At 35.0% G+C, this 16226-nt stretch overlaps 2 protein-coding genes across 4 annotated transcripts; both read left to right on the plus strand.

Annotated features, from left to right (window-relative positions):
* Positions 1-1642: 1642 nt before the first annotated feature.
* Positions 1643-9319, plus strand: LOC109104299 (adenosine receptor A2b-like). 3 transcript variants are annotated; one of them, XM_042778805.1, is made up of 4 exons: positions 1643-2042; positions 4484-4693; positions 4785-5205; positions 7858-9319. In XM_042778805.1, the coding sequence occupies exons 3-4, from the start codon at positions 4883-4885 to the stop codon at positions 8873-8875; spliced, it is 1341 nt and encodes a 446-aa protein (XP_042634739.1). In that variant the 5' UTR covers positions 1643-2042; positions 4484-4693; positions 4785-4882; the 3' UTR covers positions 8876-9319. The 3 variants fall into 3 exon arrangements, with proteins under 3 accessions (XP_042634739.1, XP_042634740.1, XP_042634738.1); XM_042778806.1 differs by having other exon boundaries at positions 1644-2042; positions 4484-4603; positions 4726-5205; XM_042778804.1 differs by having other exon boundaries at positions 1644-2042; positions 4484-5205.
* Positions 9320-14014: 4695 nt separating this feature from the next.
* On the plus strand, positions 14015-15197 carry LOC109103874 (small nuclear ribonucleoprotein Sm D3). The gene is made up of 3 exons (XM_042778807.1): positions 14015-14164; positions 14689-14822; positions 14955-15197. Exons 2-3 carry the CDS (start codon positions 14697-14699, stop codon positions 15180-15182), a joined length of 354 nt encoding a protein of 117 aa, XP_042634741.1. The 5' UTR covers positions 14015-14164; positions 14689-14696; the 3' UTR covers positions 15183-15197.
* Positions 15198-16226: the final 1029 nt, after the last annotated feature.

Genomic DNA, 16226 nt, shown 5'->3' on the forward strand with positions numbered 1-16226 from the left:
CTAGAACTGAAACTAAAATTGTTAAAATCACAAAATATTATTAGGTGGAAAAGCTTCAACTAAAAAAAAAAATACAAATAAAAAATTCGCAGTGTGTTTTGGGAATATAAATATAAAACAAAAACTAAAACAATTTAAATAAAACTGAAAATATAAAAATAAAAGCAAATTTAAATGATTAATAAATACTACAATAGTAAATAAATAATACTAAATGAACACTAGTTGTAACACCCTTACATCTATTTTCTTCCCTATATCATTCATGTTTATTTAAACACTGATATATTGATATATTGATCTCTTCTTGGTCCTTGGGGTCATTCCTGGCACCTGTAAACAATTACTTTTACGGTACATAAATTCAGCACATTTCTGGTAGGCTTGAGCAGGTTTGTCCTTCTAGATCCAAAATGTTAAATCCAAGATGCTTTGGTGTACAGACGCGAATTAGTGCTCAATAGCACACACCACTCTTTTAAATTAACCTCATAGTATGTAGGTTATTCCAAGGGCACACCAGCATGAAACTGTACAATTGATGGTAATCTGAACTTCTTTCTTTGTTTTCTTTTTTTCTTTCCTTTATTTATTTATTTTTTGGAATACAACCTTTCCTGGAAGTCATGCATAGCGCTTTAAAAAAAAAAAAAAAAACTCTAAACTACCCCTTGTCTTGTGGAAAGAAAGAAGTGAGCCAGCAGAAAAGGTCTATTTAAACAGCTGTACTCAAGAACTTCCTCCTACTACTAAAATAACCTTTCATTTTCACACCGATTGTATCTGGCACTCTGGGGTACAGTAAGTGTCTATATTTGTGCCAAGGGCTTTCTGCGTGCATAAACACGGCTGTAGTAGCCTGTAGTAAAAGTTGAGCATGGAGGCTGTTATTTGATTTACTGAAAGGCCACAAAAAGTCTTGGGCTTATGTATTAGGTCCAAAACATTAAGAAATGTCATTGCAGTGTGGTGGGTGGACCTCAGCCTCTGGTTTGCTGATTACATACATTTATCTTCATGTGGCCCTGAGGTGAAGCAGGATGTTTCGGTGGTACGTGAGAAACCACACAACCTCACGGTAACCATCAGGTCCCTCACTTCCTTATCTTCACGCACGTTTACATCAGCCATTGTACTGTCTGCGTGATTTCAGATCGGGCTTACTGACGACGAAAATAGCACACAAACGAAAAGATTCGAGCTAAATTCCTCCGTTTGTAAAAATGCAGTCGTGTTTTGCTGTAAACGTCATATTAGATTAAAAAAATATATTTATTCTTATGTCATTATAAAACTAGATTATCTGCATGATTATCTCAAAAGAATAAGTAAAAAAAAAAAAAAAAAATTGGCCTACCATAGTAACTGGCCAAACTAACCAATATAGCCAATTATTTTTACTGCTGGGAAGTATTGATCTATACATTCATTCATTGAGACATTCATCTTTATATATATTTTATATAGGCCTATGCACAGTTTATTAGTTATTTAACTTTTTTAATGTATTCTTTGCTGTTATATATGTTTATTTTATTTATTTATTTTTTATTTAGTTAGTTATTTATGATAGTGTGCTGGCTTATCTATTTTAACTTTTATTGTAACTGCAAGGATTATGAAGATTGACAGTATGACAGCATGATGAAGTTACCACCCACAATGGTCTTGTAGGGAGGGAAATATCCCATTTAATGTACTTTGCATAGCTCGAGTAGCCTAGATCAAACCACGAAAACCAGTCAGAGGTGGGTCTCTTTTTCTCACAGCGCGAGTGGCACTGTGACAGCGCGCGCACTTGTCTGTGGTCACCACAACTCCACGGAGCGGAGGAAAGCTGCGACTCAACTCGCCTGAACAAACACGCTTAGAGTAGTGCATTTGTGTATTACTTTGTCAGGGTGATAAAACGTGTGGAATGATTTGGTTACCACTCATATTTTTAAATTGAGTTTTGGCGGTTGGACGTTCAGAAATGACAGAATGCCTGCGGAGAAACCTACAACTCAGGTGCGGCGGAAACACGCTTGTGCACAGCTAAAGTGAGTAATGCTGTAAACAGATAGTAAATGTATTTGTTTACTAGTAAAGTTTGTGATTTAGCTGAAAGTATTGAACTTTGTTGGCCTGGTTTGAATGTTACGTTTTGTAAGTTTGTCAGCCTGTTAGTCCAGAGGGAGTCTGAATAGCACCTGTTTTAGCTTGCTCAGTCTTAACTATGAATTCATATTTTTTGTTAATGTCACAACTTTTCTCACTGATTTTATTATGTATTTTTACAGTGGACATAAGTAGTTCGCATGACAAGCAGTCACAGCAGTCTCCAGTAATGTTCATGTGATGTAATACTTCCATCTAAAAACAATTTTGAAGAGCAGTATTATGCTATACATTCACTTTTATGACCTTATTTTAACTGTGAAGCTACTGTATTTACCGCATTATTAATTAAATAATTAATTTGTAATTAAATATTTTAATCATTTGCCACACCTCATGGCCATAAAAGTGGATTAAAACGGGTAAAATTAAAAATAGAAAAAAATCTGATAACCAGCTAGAGCATTTCTGATGATTTTAATTAATATTTTTAAGCTAAAGTTTTGATCTTAAACATTTCATTTACATGCCTATCTGCATTAATCCATATATGGAATGATTTACAGAAAAGTGATGTAATTTACAAGCTATATAAAACATCCTTCTCTGCTGTACACCATGTAAATATACAGTTGTTAAGTTGTACAGTTGTTTAAAATAACCATCTATGTTGGTTACGTGTGGCTGAATTATCACAGAATTCTGCCATAAATATCTCAGAATGTTTCAGACTATTGTGTAGATGATTCAACACTCATCTAAGTGTCGATTTCTTTCTTAAGAAAAAGTTTTTGTAATCAGCAGTGTGTTTCTCTACTGTATGTCGTTATCCTACCCTTTGAAATTACTTGTGATGTAGTTAACTGGAAACGTGCATTTTAACTAGACAAGAATTACGTTACAATGACCAAGATAACTGTTAAGTATGCTTTCTGAATGACAGACAGGCGTGCAGTGCACTCTTATCATAGTCCCCAAACCCTAAGAATAATTTCCTGTCACACAGAACATGCTCGCCGAGCATCTGTTAAACAGTATTTCTGCATTCCCACCCTTTTTTTAATTTTTTTTTTTAAAGACATGCATGACGTGACTCTTGAGGGACCTTATATTATTTTCAGTTTGGACATCATGCTTATAAGGCTTTAACGAGTTATGGAAAGTACCTTGTCTTAATGCACAGGAAGCATTTTGTAGACTGATGTATGCAGATGCAAATGTTGTTAAAATGCAACATGCCAGGACTGTGCTTTGGAAACAATCTGTCATTAAATCACTTGAGGGAGTCTACAGCCATACCAACGTCATGCTGAGCTATAAAGAGCAAACAGCAACACTAAAACACAGAGAAAGAGTGACTGTGGCATTTTTGTGCCTGATCAAACAGACTGGAGCTAAAAGATAAGAAATCTCTAAAACAATAAAAGATAATCTGGTCTACAATGGAAGGCATGTTGCAGTTACTCAATTAATTCTAGATAAGCCTACACAAAACCACAATAAATGACTCAAAAGAGTCAGTGGATTGCCAGACTGATTTAATTACACATACAAACAGACATTTTTAGATGCTCTGTATTTTCGAAGCCAAACATATTTGAACAATTCGGACTGAGCACTTTCAAGTAGGCTACTAAAAAAGTAATATAATAACAATAATAATAAACTTAATTTTATAAAGTGCCTTTAAAAGCAGCTTCTCAAAGTACTGAACACAATATAATCAATACAATAAAATACAATACAAAATCAACAAGCAGTTTGAAACAAGTTTGAAAATTAAAAACATCGTAATTCTGAGTGTCCCTAAGTTCAAGAGGCAGAGAATTCCAAAGGACAGGAGCATAGAAAGAGAAAGCCTTTCTCACCCATAGATCTTAGACGTGTTTGAGGAACAACCAACAAGTTTGACTGAGAGGAACGCAATCTACGGCTAGAAGTGTATGGATGTAACAATTCTGTACGGTAATGTGGTGCCAGTCCATAGAATTCTTTAAAAGTAAGCATCATAATTTTGAAATCCACTCTAAACCTGACCAGTGCAAAGATTCTAACACTGGGGTAATATGACTGCCAATCCTAGTCCCAGTTAAAATCCTAGAGGCTGAATTTTGTACATATTGCAACTTATTTAGTGTAGATTTAGAAGCTCCAGCTAAAAGAGCATTACAATAGTCTAACCGCGAGATGACAAAGGAATTTATTAGCATTTTTGCGACTGTAAAATTTAACATAGGACGCAATCTTGCGATATTTCTGTGGTGGAAAAAATAGGTTTTAACAGTGCTCTGGACAAAAGAATCAAAAGATGTGACCCAGATGTGATTTTGTGACCCAAAGAGGTTGAACTTTTATAGTGTGATATGATTGTTCTTTTTTACAGAGTAAGAAGTCCCAGTGAAGGTCTACCGGAGCTGCTTCATTCAATCTAGCAGCTGTTTCCTTTAAGACTTTCAATGAAAGCCTGAAGTGAGCTGGACCTAAGGGACATGCTGGTGAACGGGTAAATCAAGATTTACAGAGGGGTGTCACCACTGACCCCACAGTCACCTCCTCAAAGTGTCCCCCAAAGTGTCTCAGAAGCTGATACCAGGTTATTTCTATCCCCTCTTTCCATCCAAAAAGAAAGATATCATACATTCAGGAGGAATGGTCAGATTGGCTCATCCTCACACCTACTGCAGGAGCCATTGAGTGGCGGAGTGAAGTCCCACTGAGCAATTATCGGGAGCACAACTATGTGTGTCCCTGAGGATGTCCTTTCACACTGGTTGATGGCACCATGTCTTCGCTCGTCTACATTGTTCTTGAGCTCCTGATTGCAGTTTTGGCCGTGGCGGGGAACGTTCTGGTGTGCTGGGCCGTCTGCCTTAACAGTAACCTCCAGAGCATCACCAACTTCTTTGTGGTGTCACTGGCCGTGGCGGACATTGCAGTAGGACTCCTGGCCATTCCGTTCGCCGTCACCATCAGCACGGGCTTCTGCAGCCATTTTCACGGGTGCCTCTTCATTGCCTGCTTCGTGCTGGTCCTCACACAGAGCTCCATCTTCAGTTTGTTGGCCATTGCTGTGGATCGGTACATCGCCATCAAGATCCCATTGAGGTGAGTGAATGGTTGTGTTGTGAGTTTCAGGTAATAGCTGAAGGCTTTTGGTAAGAAGAGGATTACTGATCATATTGATTGATCTATCTATCTATCTATCTATCTATCTATCTATCTATCTATCTATCTGTCTGTCTGTCTATCTGTCTGCCTGTCTGTCTGTCTGTCTGTCTGTCTGTCTGTCTATCTGTCTGCTGTCTGTCTGTCTTTTACAAAACTTTCAAATCAATCTAAATATGACTTGGGTCCCTCTTTTAGTGTAGGCCTAGGGGATTTTCAGTCGTTATATTGTCAGTTGTAAATCATAGGTCTGATCCCTTACAAAATAATAGCACACCTCTGCACAATAAACCACATGATTTGTGGTATCATTCATTGTCTGTAGCACAAACTGTGTGGAATTTTAATACTTAGGTTTAGTTTTTTTAGTTTTTTTTTTTAATAAGTGATTAAAATACATTAAAAAAAGATACTTGAAAGTGACGTGTAGCCAAGTACGGTGTCCTGTATTTGGATTTTGTGCTCTGCATTTAACTCATCCAAGTGCACACACACAGCAGTGAGTAGTGAACACACTCCATGAATACACACCCGGAGCAGTGGGCAGCCGTTTTTGCTGTGGGACCCGGGGAGTAGTTGGGGGTTCAGTGACTTGCTCAAGGTTCTCACCTCAGTCGTGGTATTGAAGGTGGAAGAGAGTGCTGTACATTCACTCCCCCCACCGACAGTCCCTGCTGGTACTGAGACTCAAAACAGCAACTTTTACAAGTTACAAGTTACAAGTTACAAGTTAGAACTCTCTAACCATTAGGTCACAACCGCCGTAGTATTTACTGATTAATGTGTCTCAGTCCAGTGATATTTATCAAAACAGGGCTTCTTTAAACATAATTTACTTAGGATTGTAAAGGCAACCAGTGTAGAGTCTTTAACGTGGGGCATTTTGCACTCCAGCTGAACATTGTAATGGTTATTCTTAAATGCTCTGCCACAGCAGCTCTCAGCAACACTTTTCAGTAGCTGAAAGGTGTGGGACTTTACCACTCGCCTGCATGGAGGGTGTGATGCACATTTCTGCTCATGGTGTAGATTGAGCCACCCGAAGTATTGTAAGAGAACAGCAGTGACAGCAAAATCCCCGGCAGGTGTTGATTACACAAGGTCTGCCGGCTTCCAGCCTCTGTGGGAGTGTGAATGAGGTACCAGTAGTACTGGAGCCCTGTAAGTCCTCTGGGTTTAATGAAGCAGCCACTGTTGTTTTCAATGGGCTTGATATAAGCCCAAGGATTTTTGGAACAATCGATGTTTAACCACCATTTCCAACTGTTGCCCTTGGCAAAGGAAACATGTAGCTGGGCTGTCTGCATGATGGGATGTTTGAAATGCATAACGGCGGTGGATTTTGCACAGCTGTATTACAAACTGTTTGTAAACTGATGCTTATACAGTTGCTAATATGCAATCATATATTATAGCACTCAAAGTTTAGTTCTAGGTTTTTCAACCAGGGATCTGTGGGGGTCTCAATATAGTAAAGTTCTTAATGAAACTTCTGAAGTTTAACCTTTAATTATTTTTTATATTTGGGGTCTGTGAGATTTTTTTCTGCAACACCTATTCACCATAATACAACTGAATCTACTGAGTAAAATGTTCAGCACAACCATTGTAGTCTGACTCCTGAACAAATAACTATTTTTAGTGAATCAGACAAAAAGCACAACCAGTATATTTTAACCTGCAAACGAATGACTATTCTTTATAGTGAATCAAAAACATATAGCACAACCAGTGCAGTCTGAATATTGAATTAATGACTTTTAAATGCTGGTTTCTTTCAGAAAATCAAAAACATACTGCACGACCAGTGTAGTGCGACTTGCAAAGAAATGACTTTTGTGAGCTGCCTCTTTTTAGAGAATAAAAAAACATACAGCACAACCAATGTCGTCCGACTCCCGAATTAATAACTTTTATGAGCTGGTTCATTTTAGGGAATCAGAAACATACAGTACAACCAGTGTAGTCTGACTCGTGAAATAATGACTCTTACGAGTTGGTTATTTTAAGTGAATTAAAAACATAAAGGCACATGTGTTACCACATTTTTGTTTGTTTAGCTTTGTTCTTTAATAGTTAAGGTGGAAAAATTTGAATAAAAGGCTGAGAAGTTTTTAAACTTTTGACCTTGAAAACTCATAATTTAATTGAACAATTCAATTCTTCTCATGGTTTTCTAATTATATCACTGAAAAGATTAAGGTTAAGTCGTACAAAAACAAGGCCGGTAAGTATTATTTTAATAATAGGCACAATACAGGTGAAATATATGCTTCTTATTAGCACATATCCTGGTATTTTGCACTTGAGCAGCTATTACCAAAGTATAAACACCTAAACAATGGACATTTCCCAGGAGCAAAGTCAGGGCATGCATGTGTGGATTTCCCAGCCCCCTCACAGTATTCACGCACTGTGTGTGCACAGAACAATACGTCCCACTTCAGGATGGACAGGAAATATCAACGTATTGTTTCAGGCAGATAGAGTTTTAATATATGACCAAACTTTGCATGCTTATCACTATAGTGCTCAATAGCATACTTCCTTCCAAAACTGCTGTCTCATCTGTTTTTGTTTTGTCTCGCTTAGGTACAACAGCCTCGTCACAGGACAAAGGGCCAAAGGCATCATTGCGGTATGCTGGATACTTTCAGTGGTCATCGGCTTGACCCCTATGCTAGGCTGGAACAGACGTGTCGCCGCAGAAACCAACAGTTCTTGTCCTCAAGGTATGACAGAGTGCCTGTTCGAGAAGGTGGTCACCATGGACTACATGGTTTACTTCAACTTTTTTGGTTGCGTCTTGATTCCGCTATTTGCCATGCTGGCCATCTATGCATGGATCTTCATGGCTGCCCGTCGCCAGCTCAGACAGATGGAGCAGAAACTAGTACACTTGCAAGGATACGCCCACAGAGAAGGATCCTCCTCCCGGTCCACGCTGCAAAGGGAAGTCCACGCAGCCAAATCACTGGCAATCATCGTGGGCCTCTTTGCTGTTTGTTGGCTCCCTTTGCATATCATTAACTGCTTCACACTGTTCTGCCCACAGTGTGGTCGACCTCAGGACTGGGTCATGTACCTGGCCATAATGCTTTCACATGCTAATTCAGCAGTGAACCCATTTATATACGCCTACCGAATACGTGACTTTAGGCACACCTTCCGAAGGATCATCCGAAAGCACTTCCTGTGGCATGAAAACAGACTGACAAGTGGTAACAGAAACGGAGGCATGGCTGCTTCTTCTGCTCCGATTAGTGTGATTGAGACTTCTTGTACAGTGTCCAACGGGTATGTGTTGGATGTCAATCCCATTCCTGGCATGGTTTCCTGTGACAAATTTACAAAGCAAATGCCATCAACAACCAGGCCTCAAATGGAATTCCAAGACTTAGGATACAGTTTAAATGGAGCTTTGGAAAATTCCTTTCCCGCCAGTTCAACACAGATTTTCTCATTACATACCGGGGAGGAAGTTCCCTCCATCAGGGACCATGTAGAAATCATGACTGTAAAAGACTGCAGTGCTATTACTAATGTACACGTCAGATGTCTGGTACCCATAAGGACAAGGAACTCATCCGATCTTGCAGAAGTGTCATGACACACACTTCCATAATGCTACAGGAATTATGCCTCAGAAAAAAACCCGAATTACGCTTGTTTCGTTCTTCATGAAGTAATTCCTGATCTGAATTGTTGTGCTAGTGAGGGTGACTTCACTTACAGTGCTATCAAGGGTTAGGAAAGATAAAACTATGTGAGGATCACATAACTCATGTGGGAACCCTCACTATACAAATTCCAGGAATTCCTGCTTGTCTTTGCAGTCAAACACTCCAGTTTTTCAGACCTCAAGAAGAACTTGTTCGCTGACATTGTAGAGCATTTTCAAAGCTTATATGTTTCCAAGGCGCTTTATTAAAAGAGCATTGTATCCTGGTTAAAGTGGGAGAGGCCTAATGGATTAAATCAATATTCTGAGGAATTCAGCTAAATATGTCATGACCGTGCCATAAAAGACCTTGAACAGGCACTCTGTCATACACTCATGTTTTAAAGTAGTATCATCTTTCTCTCTCTTTTTTTTTTTTTGTAGGAGTTTGGCCAAACTTAGAACATGTACAGTCAATATAATTGCCAGAGTCTCTGTAGTGTTTTAAAACATAAAAAAAAAAAATATTACAAAAAAACTGATAAAAAATGCCATGTAAAAATAAATGCATTTAAAAAAAACTCCAGGTTTATATATCAGTATGACTATATGATAATAATGATAATATTTATTATTATTATTATTATTATTATTATTATTATTATTATTATTATTATTATTACTAAATAAAAAATAAATATTACTAATAATATTTCACTGTAAAATAAAAAATATTATATATAATAATAGTAAATGCATATTATAAGTGACCTAAACACAATTAAACAAAAAACAAAAATTGAAATTCGATAAACATACCAAGTAAAATTGCAAATACAAGCACGTAGCATATATGTATTTATATTAATATATGTATTTAATTAAATCACAATCTTTGCAATTTGATAATCACACTAAGCCATTTTGCAATTTCAGTTTCAGTTCGATTAATCATGCAGCCCTATTAAAACATGACCAAACTGAATACTGTACTGATTGTAAACGTGTTAATATTTCAAGAAATGTACTAAATAAAACAAAGTTATACCTAATTTTGCACAAATAGAATTTATGAATAGTGATATATGAAATCTCATGTTTGATTAGAATCACATGCAGACATCAGTAATCCATTAAATCGATATCAATAATGCATAAACAGCTGGTTTAAGCCATAAACTGCCTGTGCAATGTCAAGTGGACTTCTTGGTGCTCACTAAAGTGGACTTTGATTCTGATTTTAATGATCACATTTTCCAGAAGAATACAAGTATAAACAATAATGAGTCACAAATGGTATGTCAAATGAGCAATCGTGTGTTATAGATTTATTTAGTCTACAAAACAACATAATGATTATAGGGATCATAAAATTCTTGGAGGATGTAGGACAGTGCTGTTTAATCCCCACTTCTGACACGCATGCATACGAGCACAATCGTGGACCCATAAACAGACCAGCTATGATTGTATTTACAGAGATACTGCTGACGCCAGCAGCCAGCCTAATGCAAAGGAAATCAAATGAACGGGCATATGATGATCCCTTAAACTGCACCATTACACTTCCTTTTTCCTTATTAAAAAGCTGTAGAGTGGGAAAAAAAACACTTATTTGACACATGGCAGTCGCCATTTCTGTATGTGTAACTGTCCATTTATATAAGGCTAGCGTCTAGAGTGACCATTCATAAAAATGGAAAAAGTGAGCTAGACTTCCCAAAATTGTTAATATTATTATAATTTTTTAATGTCCTTGACCAACATATCCTCCATACTCTGCATACACATAAGATAGATAGAAAGAAAAAAAAAAAAAAAAAAAAACAAAAAACAACAAGATAGATAGATAGATATAAATAAAAATATAAATTAAAAAAAGATAGATAGATAGATATTACATTTAATATATTAACAGAAAAAAAAATAATTGTAATGATAATTCACAATATTATTGATAAAAAAATACAGCAAAAATTATTTAAAAAATATAGTAATGTTTCACAATATTGCCTATAAAAAAAAAATATATATATATACAGTACAGGTCAAAAGTTTGGAAACATTACTATTTTTAATGTTTTTGAAAGAAGTTTCTTCTGCTCCTCAAGCCTGCATTTATTTGATCAAAAATACAGAAAAAAAAAATGTAATATTGTGATATATTATTACAATTTAAAATAATTGTTTTTAATTTATTATACTTAAAATTATCATTTATTTCTGTGATGCAAAGCTGAATTTTTAGGATCATTATCACGTGATCCTTTAGAAATCATTCTAATATGATGATTCATTATCAAAGTTGGAAACAGTTCTGCTGCTTAATATTTTTTCAGAACGTGATACCTTTTTAGGATACTCTGATGAATAAAAAGTAAAAAAAAAAAAAAAAAAAAAAAAAGAAGCTATATGTTTTTAAAATATAATATATTTTCATATCAATATACACTACTGGTCAGTAATTTGGGGTCAGTAATTTTTTTTTTTTCTTTTTTTTAAATATAAAATCAATATTTTTATTCAGCAAGGATGTGTTAAATTGATAAAAGTGATAGTAAAGAAAATATATTATTAGAATATATATTATTATAATTTTTTTTATTATTTTGAATAAATGCAAATCTTATTAACCTTTTATTCATCAAATATATTAGACAGCAGAACTGTTTCCAACACTCATAATAAATCAGAATATTAGAATGATTTCTAAATGATCATGTGATAGACTGGATGTTACATGTGACACTGAAGGCTGGAGTAATGATGCTGAAAATTCAGCTTTGCATCACAGGAATAAATTATTTTTTTTTAAAGTATATTCAAATAGAAAAACTATTATTTTAAGTTGTAATAATATTTCACAATATTACTGTTTTTTCTGTATTTTTGATCAAATAAATGCAGGCTTGATGAGCAGAAGAGACTTCTTTCAAAAACATTAAAAATAGTAATGTTTCCAAACTTTTGACTTGTACTGTATATGATAGCTATATAAAAATATAAACTATATATATATATGTGTGTATGTATGTAATGAGGTTGTTGAAGCTGTATGCATAAAATGTATTATTATTATATATTATTATTATTATTTATATTATTTGGTCATTTTATTTTTATCATTATTTTATGGCAGCACCCAGTTACACTAATTATAATCATTGCAACAATAAAAAGGAAAACGGAAAGAAATGGAAACTCTTTACATCTGATGGTACAATGTGTCCTGCATTTGGTCATAGTATATCAGTTCAAATCTACTGGTTTGTTGATTCTAGCTGAGAAATGTCAGTCAGCTCAGCAGTGACATGGTTTGATTTAGTGTTGAGAGCACCATTTTTAATGAGACAGATGTTCTTCACAACAATACATTTTCAGACTTACGCAGTAATTTATCTTCTTCCATCATGAATGCTTGTAGTGTAAATCGGTTCGGAGTGGAGCTAACAGACCGTCAGCTTGTCACATAGATCAGCAGCAGCTGGCAGGTTCATTCTGCTGCTAAAATGAGCTTTGAAGACATTGCTGAGAGTTACTGTGTAATCAACAGGCACGTCCTCACCCACTCCACTGTCACTGTTTGTGGATTCAGTGCAGGTGAAATTCTTCAGAACGTCAGGTTCAAACTTATGAGGGCAGTTTCAGGTCACAGAAAGAGACTCTGTTGATACTATTTACATTTAAGAAATTTAGCAGACGCTTTTATCCAATGGAAGCAATTAAAATCAACAAGAGAGCAATGATATGCAAGTGCTATAACAAGTCTCAGTAAGCTTAATGCCATACACATAGCAAGGTTTTTTTTTTAAATCATATAATAAATAAAAAGAAAACAAATAAAAAAATAGGAAAAGAATAGAGCAAGCTAGTGTTAGAGGCTTTTTGTTGTTGTTGTTGTTGCTTTTGTTAATTGTATAATAAATAAAAAAGAAAGCATAGAATAAAAAAGGATTAGAGAAGCTAGTGTTAGTTTTTTTTTTTAAGTGAAAGTCTAAAAGCGGCACTTTTTTTAAAGAATAGAATTAGAATAGAGAGTGCTAGAGTTAGAGGATCAAATAAAGATAGAAGAGATGTGTTTTTTAGCGCTGGGCAGGTCTTTCCACCAGGAGGGGGCATTGCCAATGATAAAATTCCTTAGATAACATATTGTAACATATCAATTAAACGTGTCATTTTCGTTAAATGCTGACATGTTTTTAAGTAAAATTTCATAAATAAACAACACATTGTATATTGTAACATATCTGATACAAAATAAAAGAGTATGTTAAATATATTTGGCATGGTGGAGGTGGCGTAAAAAAACAACATTGTGGTATATTAAAAAAAACAAAAAACGTTAATGTTCTGCGCTTTGACCACCATTTCAGTCCATTATTAGTTTTAACCACTTCCCTTAATTTCAAGAAAACAGGAACATTTATAAACAGAATTGGCAGATGTAATACTTCCTGTCTTGGCTCGTCAATTCAGCCCGTTTTGACCATAACATGGTCTCTTGTTCTGCTGTGATTTACAGACAAAGAGGAAAAGACTGCTGCTAAGAATAGACACAGGATCAGTCTATCAAGCACCAGGATGACAGAACAAATTTAGACCATATATTGCTGCCTTGCACAATGTCTGAGACTAGAGCAATGAATTTTGATGATGCCAAAACCAGACAAATGACTTCTCCAAACTTTCCCCCCATTGTTTAACAATTTATTGTTTTATATGTGGCATATACTGTATCATATGAAAAAAGTAATTGTTTCAGAATCGCTCATTATGAAATCTGTCAAATATGTATTTCATGCACAAAAATATATTTGAATATTAAATAAAATATTTGTAAAAAATGTAATTATGATAAGCATGCAGAAATAAATGCTGAACACTTATTGTAACATATTAACAAAGACGTCTGATTTTTAAAACAGTTTATTAATAATTATTGCTAATTGTGACATTTAATTAAAAGATTATATTGAATGACAATGTTTTAGATAATATCCACAATTCAATACTGCCCTCTTGTGTAATTCTGAGGTGTCTGCTTCTTGTTTACATTGACCTGAATTTTACATAGGAATTTTACTATAGACTGTGTAATAGGACTTCAACTCCCAAAATGCAACAGGGTTTTAGGAAAGGGCGGGGCTTCTGCTTTCAGCTGCATTGTGGGAGCGGGAAAACGCCACAAATAGTCACGTTGTCCAACTGTGGGGTTTCCTACAAAGCCGTCGATATAAGGTACTGTAATGTTTTATGATGCAAACCTATTATTTGTAGTCTGATGTTTTGTATTTCACTAAAGTATACGATCCTGTTGTTGGATCTGTTCGATGCTTTAGCGGAGCAACGTCCATTTCAGACATTCATTGTTTGCTTGGTTATTTATTCGAATCGTTCTAGACTAGTCTAAATATTCATTGGGAATGTTATATTATATATATTAGACACAATAAAATACACCTATAAAAACCCAAAAAACAAAAATTTTCACAACACTCCACATTTTAGAGTGTAAAAACAATATACACACAAAAAGATTACTCATAAACGAATGATTCTTGTGAGCCGGTTCTTTTAAGTGAATCAAAAGTATTAAGCGTAACCAGTGTAGTCCGATTCCCGAATTATTTGTTCTAGTGAGTCGGCTCATTTTAAGTGACTCAAACAGTTAATCAGCCTAAAGTGAATGATTCTCTCTGCTCTAGTTATTACTTTCACCATGTGCGATTCATAACTATCCTAAACATTTTTTTCGTTTTCAGAGTAAAACATGTCTATTGGTGTTCCCATCAAAGTCCTGCATGAAGCAGAGGGTCACATCGTGACCTGTGAGACAAACACGGGTGAGGTGTACAGAGGCAAACTGATCGAAGCAGAGGATAACATGAACTGCCAGGTACTGCAGAATCACAGTTCTTTCTTTGAGTGATATCTACGTTACCTGGACATTTACATTAAACCTGGATACATGTGCACTGCAGTGAGTCCTTAATAATAAAACCAAGTGAACTTGTTTTGTGTGAATTAGATGTCCAACATTACAGTGACCTACAGAGACGGCAGAGTGTCCCAGCTGGAGCAGGTGTACATTCGCGGCAGCAAAATACGCTTCCTCATTCTGCCAGACATGTTGAAAAATGCCCCTATGCTGAAGAGCATGAAAAACAAAAACCAAGGTGCAGGAGCTGGACGAGGCAAAGCTGCTATTCTCAAAGCTCAAGGTTGGTCAATGAACATCCTTTTATGGTATCTTTGACTTTACAGTAATATTAATAATATTACTGTAAATATAATAACAGTATTACATTAGTTACTGCAGGTGTACTGTTTTTTTGGTGGTTGCAATGTCAAATGCTTATTAACCATATAAATTATTTGTATAGTTTCGAATGGTTTTGTTGGCGCGTCTAGTACATTTTAGTACCATTAGCAAATAAAGCAGTTTGCCTTTAAATATTAATCAAATATGAATATTAAATCCAATATAAATACAATTAATTTAAATATTCTCAAAAAAGCACTGTTTGTCATTTATTTAATCAGGTGGCTGAACATGTTAATGCTTTTCATGGGAAAAGCAGAAGATGAACACACTACCTACCTTTCCATCCTCAGCAATCGCACAGAGGGCCTCAGAGGTCGAGGAGGACCAGGAGGAAGGGGAAATATTTTCCAGAAACGACGATAATATAATAATCCTGTTTTAATCACTGTGTCATTTTTTTTTTTTTTTTTAATGAGAAATTTTTTTTTTATGAGAATAGTGCTGCTTTTTTTTTTTTTTTTTTTTTTTTTTTTTTTTTTGGTAAATTTGGTGATCTTGTAGTTTTGTTGATTTTGCACGTTGGTGGTCTTATTTACAGTGTTGTTAAACAACAATTACATAAATAAAAACCAATACAATAAAAAGTCTTATTTACAGTGTTGCTAAACCAGTCATTCCTTAATTGTATCTCATTCCATTTATTAACAGTTAAAAATCTAAACACCTCAACACTGTTTGATTTATTTATTTTTCAGATAAGAGAAAAAGTTGAAGTTAGGAGAAAATATATTTTCCTTTTTTTTTTTTTTTTTTTTTTTTTTTTTACTTTTCAATTTATGGATAGTTTTTTTTTCTGTTGTAATTCATTTGGATCTAGGAGGTGTGGAAAATACTGTAAAACTATATAGTGAAAATGGATTTTATCTCAGATTTCACTTACAAAGGTCAAAGTATTTAATTGAAAACAATTAAATGTTTTAAATTAAATCATAAGTATGTGGATCAAAATAATTGGACATGAAGCTTTAGACGGGA

Source organism: Cyprinus carpio, chromosome A21, assembly GCF_018340385.1.
Source record: "Cyprinus carpio isolate SPL01 chromosome A21, ASM1834038v1, whole genome shotgun sequence".
In the NCBI taxonomy this organism is placed as follows: domain Eukaryota; kingdom Metazoa; phylum Chordata; class Actinopteri; order Cypriniformes; family Cyprinidae; genus Cyprinus; species Cyprinus carpio.